Here is a 10,991-nt window from a genome sequence, read left to right as displayed (position 1 = left end):
GAGAATGAACGTCCAAATAAATGTTAATGTTGCACATAGACAATTGTTCGCTAATGGTTTTTGCCTTAACAAGACAAGTATAAAGTGGTAAGATGTTGAATTAATGCAATAAGAACGAAAAAATTACCAAATCCCCTCACACACTGTGTGGCATGCCACACACAGCATGCATCAGGACAGTCTCATATTTATATGGCCAACTTTGAATAAAGTGTTGAACAACAGCTGGATGCATTGACCATTTGCAGCCTCCTGGTGTCTTGGTATCACATTGGGGTTGCCAGGTTTGGACACGGAGGTACAGAGACAGTTGTTTTTCGAAAGATATCTTCATCGTGTTTGGGTTTTTCTTCACGTCCACCTGACCTGAAAAGGAACAATGCGAGAAGGCTTCATCCGGATCTTGTCTATAATCTTCTGTTTAATGTGGACAAACTCTGAAACGTTCCCGCTCTGGCTAATGTCAGGAGCTTAAAACACAGGCCCCTGGCCTTTTTGACAACAGAACACAATTCTGACCTTTGGTTCAATATAAATGTTCGATCCTTCTTCAGAGTTTTTGAGTTGCAACACGATTGGAAGCGGTTCATGGCATGTGTCGGGTTCATGCTTGGCCCCCTTTGCTATAAGCATTGACCTTATGACCTTTAATGAGGCTACTTTGGCTCAGTAAAAACATCAGAGGGAGTGGGAGTGTGTTGGGATTGCGCTGTGGATCATCCAAACACTGCCGAAAGGAAAGAAAAAAAAAGATATGAAAACAATCAAAAAGGTCTGAGCCCAGAGTTGTCGCAAGTCGACAAAAGCCAGCTGGAGTGGAGCTGCAGGACTTTAATAGCTCATGCTTCGTGTGCTGGGGCTGCTTGAAAGGAGGGACAATACATGAAGTCATGAGGAGGTGGAAGTGCAATGTGACTGAAGATATTATATGTAAGATTAATGCATTGGCACCTCTGATAAGACTGGATCTTTTGTTGTGTACTTAAATTACCAGCATTCGAACCAGAGTAACTGTGATTCAAAGTAACGCGTGTTTCGCCTGTCACCCACTTCCAGGAAGAAACCAGATGACGGCATCACACACCATGGGCTGGGGCCGTCAATAATGGAACTGTGATTGGTTGGGGTTTGACACGAGGTCTCTTTCACCATCACCGATTGGTTAGTCGCCACCCGCTAGGGGAGATGGGATAACAATGGCAGCGTCAACAACGCGAGCAGAACATGCTGCTGCGTGCGACTTGCCTGAAGAACTCCCCCCCCCCCCGGTTGGAGATACAAATATTACTTTGAATTTGTTGAATGTAAGGAAAATGACTTGACTGTAAGGTGCACTCTTTGCACACACTACCTCAAACTTATCGAAGCACCTACAGAGACAGCACGCACACACAAAGCTTGTTGCTAAGGAACCGTGGAGCAACATGAATGAGACGCCAAGCAAGCAAGCAAAAACTTTCTTTTCAACAGAACCAGAAGGTACTGATAACATGGGTAACGAGTAATGTAACTAATTACTTTCTTCAGGGAGTAATCATGTAATGTAAGGCATTACTACTTTCGAGAGTAATGTGTAATATATTACTTCTTTGAGTTACGAGCCCCAACACTGCCCCCCAAACATGTTGCACATACCAACTAAAGTAAACCAGCTAGCATCTGCTAGGTTCAGGTTTCACGTGTAGTGTTTGTCTTTGACGATCACGTTGACTTACCTTGCATCAAGGGGTTACAATCAGTGTGTTAGAAGGCGAACAAACCTTTGACATCGTGTACCATCTCAGAAAATACCAGGCAACGTCAAAAGACGTCAGCATGCCTCCCACTGTCTTCAGCTTATTGTTTTTCTGCTGACACCTCAGCTTCGACTGTAGCATTAATTTCATAATTGCATTTAATGAAAACAAAACCTTAAATTTTGATGGTTCGTTACTGTTTGAGTTTGTCTTGAATGACTTTTAGTGGGAGCAGTAAGTAACACAGTAGCAGGCTGGTGTCTCCTTGTGGCCGCTGGATCACAGCATCAGAAAGGGCTGTGCTTCCCAGAGACGGGGAGGACTTGGTTTTTCCTCCATGTTGTTGGGTGGTTCTGTGCAGTTCTGGCAGAGGAGAGCCCAGCTGTGCTGTTTCAGGAGTAGATGGGCGAGCCAGCATGCTTACTTTTTATAATCAGCCCTAAACACACAGTGCAGCAACAAAGGACCGGACAAACCCCGACCTGCCGATGGCACCAGATGAGGTCAGAGGACTGTTGATGAAGGCCTGCTGAAACTACAGATGTAAATTCATCATTTAAAAAAGGGGGCTGCTGCATTTAAGAGCGCTCCCAGCAACAAGATCATCAGGACATAATGCCTGAAAAAAAAAAAAACATCATTTCAATCCTCGTTTTGTTTGCCCAGTCTAAATCACTGCCACTGTGGCAGTGTGATTGTGCCGTTGGGCTTAAAATGAAACTGATTTCGACTTTTTGGGTATTTCTTTTCACACATTTCCACCCACTTCATGCAGAGATTGGTCACGTGTGAAGGTGAGGGAGTGCAACGCCGTGAATTTAAGTGAACAATTTGTCAAAATTACTCTCTTTGAGATGAAAATGACACAAGCAAATGCAGAGCTGTAGTTCTCGGAGAGACATCAGGGAGGCACGGCTGACCTCTCAATCCCAGCTTCCAGTGCTAGGTGTGTTTCGGAAGACTTGACAAGCATGCTGCCGCCTTCGCACAGAGGAGCTAAAAATACGACACTCGCCGGGAGAGTGATTTTGGAAGAAAGGCCATGAGGTCAATTAAAATCATCAGGAACACGAACCCTCTCAGGCCATGTCCTTTTTCCGAATTTTCTGTGTACATTTGGACAGCTGCTGGTGGTACAAACACACGACTCTTGCATCAAATCCGCAGAATGTAAATGGGCCGAAGGAGCACAGATTTACTCCACAACTAAATATAGGAGAACACCTACCAACTCCTCCACAGAGACATTTTTAACATTCAGCCCGCAGTCAGCAAGAACAGGTTGTTCCAGCGCAGGCCTGCTAAGATGTGTGACATGGAGGCTGATGAAAGCATGCGAGAGTCTTCCTCGCCCACAATAAATGGGGAAACTGGATGACTTCCAACTTTTTCTTCTATCAGACCACCCACTTAGACCGAAGTAAAAAGAAAATGCATGGCGCAGTTTTTGTCATGAACTGGGAGGGGGGGGATCAACATGTTGATCCCAGAACCAACAACTCAGAGATTACTGACCCTTTTACCCATTTACAGCTGTTTAAATCAACGAACACCACAGATACCTATAATTTGGGGGATTTGTAAGTCTAGACCGTGCTGTATACAAGATATTCATACCCCAGGCAGATGACCAGGAGGACAGTGATGGCTTGAATTGACCTCCGGGCGGACACCTAAGCAGCAAACATACATTACCGGCTGCTTACTTACCAGCCTAGAAGAAATCAACATAGTTCAACATTAAATCTCCATCACTTTCTGGCTTTGAGCCATCTCCAGCAGTGGAAATGGGGCAGCTGTGGCTCAGGGGTAAAGCCAGTGTCGTGTTATCAGAAGATGGCCGGTTCGATTCCCCTGGTCTTGCATGTCGGAGCGTCCCTGGGCAAGATACCGAAACCCAAACTGCTCCTGATGTGCTGGCCGGCACCTTGAATGGCGGCCACCACCCTGAATGTATGAATTACTGGAAGTCACTTTGGGAAAAAAAGCTTCAGCTAAATTCCCTAAATGGAAGTGCCAGGGCTAGGTGGTTAGCATGCTGATTTCACCAATTCTGCAACACAGACATCTTTAACATATTGTCAACACTTGTATCTTCACAGTGGATGATAGGAGTTCATTTTGGGAGAATTTGAAACAAAAAAATACAACACCAGTACAGCTGACGTTTGTGGAAGGCACCTAGAAATAACACAATACAAAAACAACAACAACAACAACAATGCCATTAAAAATACTCAAGAAACAATTGAAAATAATGCTCATTCACAAGGTTAATTAACAACTCATCTGTACATCATACAGAATATTTATTGTATGTCCTCAAAATACACAAGAAACCATAAGACAGAACAGAGGGTGAGAAAAACCCTTTAAGGTCATTTGGAAAGGAACACAATGAACACCAGGCCGAACTTCAGTTAGCCAGACCGGCAAAAAGATCCAACACAGGTCCTCTCCTTAGAAAAAAAACAAATGCCGAGCTTTGAATTCAAAAACTCAAATTCCCACAAAATAAATACAATCTTTTTTTCTTTTTTTTTTCTTACACCCGTAACAGTACCTGTCAGCCAAAACTCCCGTTGGCTTTACTTTTTTTTTTTTTGTGTTAAATTTACCCAGAAACATTTCACACGTTTGCAGAAATGCAGAACACAAGAGCTGTGAAATCTCTCGTCTCTGACTTCAATGAAGGGAGTTTGCTCTCCTTTTCCTCTTTACAGGGCTTGGTCTGTTCTACAAATCCTTTTCCGTTGACGGCAAAGAGATTGCGCTTCCTTTAAATCATATTCCGTAGACAAACATTAGTAGTGTCCTAAACTATTAGCTATGCTTTTGGCATGGTCCACTGGCCCTGTGGCAAAAAAAAAAAACAAAAAAAAAACCGAGCAGACAAAACAAAGCTCTCTTTAAGTTGCAGCACGTTATTCCTGGATTTGGTTAAAAAAACAAACAAACAAACAAAAAATGATCTTCGGTTCTATCATGAGAACATTCACCTTAGTGATCAGTGCCACTCGTGTCTTACTTTGTACAGTGTCCAAACATGGGAATGAAAAAAAAAAAACTGCCAAATGATGTTGCACTTGTATGAAATGATGTAGTGTTGTGATTCCTAAAGATTCTGAAAGCTGGACAAACAGCAATATTTTAGGCCTCATTTAGTAGTAAGAATTGCTGTTTTAAGCACAAAAATCAGATGCAGTCTTTGGCCCGGTGTGAGAACGAATAGCAGGTATACAACTGAGTGTAATGCCATGACGATGTCTGAAATGTGTACCGTTATCCCAGGCTGATCTACCATTTGGGGTTGTAATGCTTTGAGATTCCAACTGGATTCTGGCTCTTAAAATACATCTGTGGTTTGTAGGCACAGCTTCCCCAACAGCACCACACCGGTTATTGCCATCCTGGTCAGTAGTCCTACACTTCCAAGTCTGACGTGGTGGTTACCACTCTCACACTCTGAAGAGCAAGAACAGACAGAGCGAAGCACTAGAGGTGGCGTTAGATCGTCTCAGTTTGAAAGCTTAAGGCCACCGACCAAGCTGCTGTATTTGACAAATTTGGGAACGAGAACTTGTCATTACCCTTATACCCTTGTTCCATTTTCTCACAAAGGAAACCCACAAACAGCCTTTATCTTGTGGTATTTGCTTGGGTCAGTGCACTAAGACTTGTCTATAAGCGACTGGAAAGTAAGGGTGCTCCGATTGATGAGCAATCGTGCCGCTAAAATGCCATATCGTCCTGGACAGGGAAGAGGAACAGATCATAATCTGGCAAATGTCCAACTGAACCACACGCCGACTGTGATGCAGCGCGTCTTTCCTTTCCTTTATTACCTTTAATGGTGTTTCTCATTTGCCAATAATAACTATTAGCTATAGATGATAATAAAGTTAAGAAACAACACTCTGATCAGTGATGGGCGTCAGACAATACTGCTTCCAGCAGTCTGCGATCAGCCCCAACGATCCTGATCGAAGCACCCTACTGTTCAACTAATCAGAATAATAATAAAAAAAAAAGCCTAATTATTTTTTTCAAAAGACTGAGTTTGGATTGAGTCAAGCTTCATCACAGCATTGTTTGCCATCATCCAAACCACTCCCCTTCATCTACTGGGAAGGCATCCACTGGATTCTAAAGTAATAAAAAAAAAAAAAAAAGAAAAAGAAACTGACCTTGCACGATTGAGAGTTTCTGCAAGGCTGCTGAAAGTAGTTTTTTGCACAATGCAAGATATGATTCATAAAACAAAATATTTCCAACAGTGTCGCACACGTTATGTGTTGTGTTATGGACCGTAATCTGAATCCTTCCATGTCCCCTTCATACGTGCTGTGGCAGCGTTTTGTTCCCATTGAAATGATTCAGTATGACATTCATCTTCAGTTCAAGTCAGTGACATATTGAGTGTTGTAGTAATGATCAACTGTCACGCAGATTCAAAGATATGCCTGTTGTGAAGTGCTTCAACAAAGTCTCATTCTGCTGTTTTTTTTTTTTTTGTTGTTGTTTTTTTTGCCATTTCATACACACACACACGCACACACACACACACGCACACACACCTGCAAATTAAATTCAATAAATAAGACTTACAATGTTGTAAGGCAATGTTGACCATGCATTTGTCACAATGAACAACAAATCAAGAAACATACATGGTAACAATATGCACATTCATTAAGAGCAACAAGGTCGCCAATCCCCACTTTTTTTTTTTTTTCCTTCTTTTCTTTTTCCAATAAATCAAGTTTTCAAGGCTTTCAGGGTGATCTCCTGATCGACAGGGCTCATCCCCACCACACCTGGCTTCTGTAGCAGGACCGCCTCTTCATTCAGAGAGCCCAGTCCAACCAGCAGGCCGGACACGCAGCAACTGGACCCAGCCACAGCGGGGCTTTCGCATTGCATCCAAAGTTGGAGTTTTATTCCAAGAAAAATCAAAAAGGTCTGTGTGGAGACAGAGATCCAGCAGCCAGCTGCTCAGAGCCTCAAGACAGTCCAGAGGTTTCCAGGTAACTCTGAAGTTTTCTCACTGTACTTCTGTCCAAGGAGCAAAGGTCGAAGTCAAAAGTAGTGTTTGTGATGTGGAAGTGTCCAGTCTCTTCAATGAGGTTCACAATCTGGAAAACAGAGAGGATGATGGGTGAGCACCAGATTTATTTGTATAGACAGGGCTTAGTGATGAGAACTTTCGGTCTGCATATGATAGTAATTACATGAGTCATATTTCCAAAAACAATGCACATGACATTGTCAGTCAGTCTTCATTTCAGCAGCATTATTACTACACTGCAAAAGAAACATCAAATATTTCTTACTACATTTAGGTGTAACTGCTCATAAAGCCCCTGCCATATGAAAATAACACATAAAATAAGATGTTAAGCCAAAGAGAACAACAGCGCACAAATGTGGGTCTTTAAATCAACTTCCTTCACGTTTGAAAATTAACTCAACTTTGACTTGAGGGTGAAAATTAGCCTTTTAAAAAAGACATGACAGAAATTCAATTTTTCAGAGCTTCCTGTGTTCCTTTGTTTGAAACATGTAATGGTTTAATTGGATCAGTAAAACTTCTTTGACTTAACATGTCAAAGACTAGCCTGTCAGAAAAGCCCACAGCTATGTGGTTCAGCAGAGACGTTTGGTTTACAAGCGAAAAGAGGAAAAGAATGTGTGTGGACCTATGTGATGTGGTCAGACGTAGGGTAGAAATGTTAATGAAAATGAGCGATGGCCTCCTCCCTCTTGTACCTTTCCTGTGTATTATTGGTTTCAGACTTCAGACCAGAAGTGAAAACGAGGCTTGAGGTTGGGACTCCTGGGGGAGTATATAAGGAATACCATCCAATATAGCTTGGTGTAGGTAGAGTGCACAAAAATGTGGGGAAAATTACAGCCCGTTTTCATGACAGGGCAGATGAAAGTCAGATGCTCAGGCGTTACCTCTCTCATTCAACCTTTTGATAGTCAGGTCTCATTTTCAGTGCATGTTTAGGATTCCCCTTCAACTGGAAACAGCTACAAAACTCATGTTGGGTCCCACCGTCGAGACCATCTGCATCACAGCGCTCTCTGTGATACAATATGTGGTCCCCACCAGCGTGCAGGGGAGGCTGGGAGTTAATCATTCCCATCTCTTGTAACAGGAAGTGGAGCCAGTTGGTGAACTCGGCTAGATTAGCCTGATTACTGTGCAAGTTAAAGCCGTGCGCGGTTGATGCCGTTTTGGATGGGATTTCTTTCTTTCGAGCCAGCCGGTCTTGTTAGGGGAGCGAGGCAGAACTTGGCAGCCGCCGCTGGGAAGATCCACTAATACCGTCATATGAGAGGCCTCGAGAATATAAGCAAGAAACATGCAATCTCTTAGGAAAGAGGAGAGAGGTTAACCAAATAATTAATTGCTTCCAGATGAAGCTTCAGATTGGAGAGGATCTGTAACAGATCACAGCTCCTCTTCTAATCCAGTGCAACAATAAAGCTGACCAACAGCACAGGCATGCAGTGATATTATGCCTGAGATCAGGGGAAACTAGGGGAACCAAGCATTTTTCATTTTTTATCTGGAGCTCGGTGGTTCAGGCAAACTTCCGTGTAGAAGATAATAATTTAGGAACGTAAGAGATAATATCAAAGCCATAACCTCAACTACATTCAGTGTTTTCTGATTGGTAGTGAAACCAAATTTGAAACTTATAAAGACAGAAAGTGTACTAACACAGTCTGCACATTGCATTCACTAAAGAAAAAAGGCTCTTCTTAGCTGTTTTAAGATGATGAAGAATTGCTTGACATTCGTCTGTGCCTTGCTGTTTGTGAATTCAATTACATTTTCACATCTGTCCTATGATCTAACTACTTGGGCCCTGGGCCACCAGTCAGCGATTGAAGGAACAGTTCAGTAGATGGTAAATAATGACTGAATTTTGAAAATCTTGGACAAAAAGCAATAAGGTACCATAACTGCTGCATTTTATGTAAAAACAAGATTTTAAGTTTAGCACACTTTATTGACTTTTTATTATACACAGCTTGTGTTCAAATGGACTTGCTCCTAAGGCGCGCTGCAAATACACCAAGAGATTACAGACATGCAGTAGATCCACCAGAGCAGCTTCGAGTGGCAATTTTTAAGTTCCATTCTGCAAAATGTCCATTTCTGTGAGAGCAACAAAGTCCTGGAGCTCTCTGCATGATCATTTAAACTTCCTACAAACTTTCAAATCAAATTCAAGAAGCTACCAAATCCTGGCTAATTAGGCAATAAACCTGTTCTAATATGCAACAACTGTCCCAGGACAGCTTCTGCTATAAAAACTATGATACTCACATCACACAAGTGTTTCTCTCTGTATATTGTATCAAATAAACTATTAATACAAAAAATAATAATAGTTTCTGGATTTATCCTTGTGGTTTAAAGAAGTCAGACTGTATGTACTACCGAGGGGGATTAGAAAATGGGTTCCAGTACAAACGCTTGTGACCAAATGATTTCAGTCCTCTAAATCACACCAGTGCTTTGCTCTCCTAATCAAGTTAGCTTTGTTTATTTGAAACAGATTGGAGCATTGGAGCTGTAACACACAATTATGCACAAGCGCCACTAGCATTGTATTTAGTGTTCGTAGCGAAACACTAATTTACACCACGTGTCCACGGGAGGCTTAAAACAAAAGCAGGTGCAGGTATGTCTATACAGAAGGACTTGCCGTGGGAACCCTGCCGTTTCTCTTTCAGGCACCACAACTCGACTGAAAACATTGGCGCATTTTCAGCTCAGTGAGTAGATCGTTCCAGAGAGGACTGGACGATTCTTCAGATAAGGTTTTGCGCATTACAATAGGACAGGTACCTTTGCATCGATCACTGAATCGACATATCAATCCGGATCAGTTCATCTTTACACCCCTGTTACATTAGCCAATGATACATTTTCTAATACAGGATGCTCCAGAGATCCTGCTGAAGGTGATGAAAATAAATACCAACTGAATGTACTTGACTGCCAACACTAGACTTTTAACTGACCAACACACTCATGACTGTTTCTATTTTTCAATGGAATAAAACACATAAATTGCTTGCCAACTTTCTAAATATCAGATCAATATTTAAAAAGTTAAATATCACACTGATAGCGAGAACACAGACACTACGGGCAAGGCTCTTGTGTCACAGGGCATTATCTGTCTGTAAAGGCTGACAGTTACAAAAATGGGAAGTTGAGGACAAGTATTTTCCCATGGGGCATTCTGTAGCACTGTGTGATAGAAATAGAAGGAAAACATATTGTTCAGGTTTTTATTAAGATGTTCAAGTGTAGAATTTTTTTTTCTTTTCTTTTTTTTTTTTGAATCATAACAGTGGCACAACCCTTGGGAGAAAAATAAACATCCACCCACATAGCCTGAGTTATTCACAAGATGAAAGGAGAAATATGTTCAGCTCATCTCAGAAATGATGTCCTCAGCATTCAGACCAGGTTTTTTCCCTCTGGACCTCATCATTTACTAGAGACTATAGACGTAAACAGTAATACAGGGAGACATCGAGTATAGCAGAGGCTGAGGGAGCAGCTTCACCCATCAGATGACTGCAGTGCAGCACACTCAATCTGAATCTAGAGCATTCACTTACAACTTGGAAGCCTGCAAGTGTTTACGCATCCATAAGCTCACCTTCATCTGAAGTGTGTGCCATGTGAGATGACTTTTGGGAGATGTTATTGCTGAATTAGAGGAGGCAGGTTCAGTAGGAAAGCTACATCAGAAAGGACGTGACAGTAATCACCACATAATACCGTCAGATCGCAGTGACAATACATCACAGTGTATCAGACGTACCTGCTGCAGTATATGACCTTCTCTTAGTGTCATCAGTCTTTTGTGCAGTTCCACCAGCTCGTCCAGGTAAGCCTGGGAAACACAGCAACATGTTGTTAGCTTTATGGCTTTTCATAAGGCCACTGTCGTACAGTAAGGTGCAGGATAAACCCATTCATACCAGACTTGTCCAAGGATACAGCATTTGACACGAGTGCCGTATTTGCAACTGCAGCCTCAAACACACATGCAATTCTATGTAGCATAAGAAGCCAAACACTACAGTCTAAACCTAGAATATTTTTTATTTAAATCAGCATTTATATGATCAGAGAAGAAGTAAACAAGTTTATGAATTTAATCACTTAAGTTACAATAGCTTTGATTAGTCTCCATCTTGTAAAGTTGCGTTTGG

General features: G+C 42.0%; 1 protein-coding gene across 2 annotated transcripts in view; it reads right to left on the bottom strand.

The window, feature by feature from the left end:
* Positions 1 to 4,009: 4,009 nt before the first annotated feature.
* mllt3 (MLLT3 super elongation complex subunit) overlaps positions 4,010 to 10,991 on the bottom strand; it is a 52,004-nt gene continuing 45,022 nt past the window's right edge. For both annotated transcript variants that reach the window (XM_037112920.1, XM_037112922.1), the window contains 2 exons: positions 10,598 to 10,669; positions 4,010 to 6,871 (listed from right to left, as the gene is read on the bottom strand). In XM_037112920.1, the coding sequence (XP_036968815.1) occupies positions 6,740 to 6,871; positions 10,598 to 10,669 (204 nt within the window). In that variant the 3' untranslated portion in view covers positions 4,010 to 6,739. The remainder of the gene's footprint in view (positions 6,872 to 10,597; positions 10,670 to 10,991) is intronic.

The sequence above is a fragment of the Acanthopagrus latus genome, chromosome 10, assembly GCF_904848185.1.
Source record: "Acanthopagrus latus isolate v.2019 chromosome 10, fAcaLat1.1, whole genome shotgun sequence".
In the NCBI taxonomy this organism is placed as follows: Eukaryota; Metazoa; Chordata; class Actinopteri; order Spariformes; family Sparidae; genus Acanthopagrus; species Acanthopagrus latus.
Note: the sequence above shows the minus strand (reverse complement) of the source record. Positions and strands in the feature narration are given on the sequence as shown.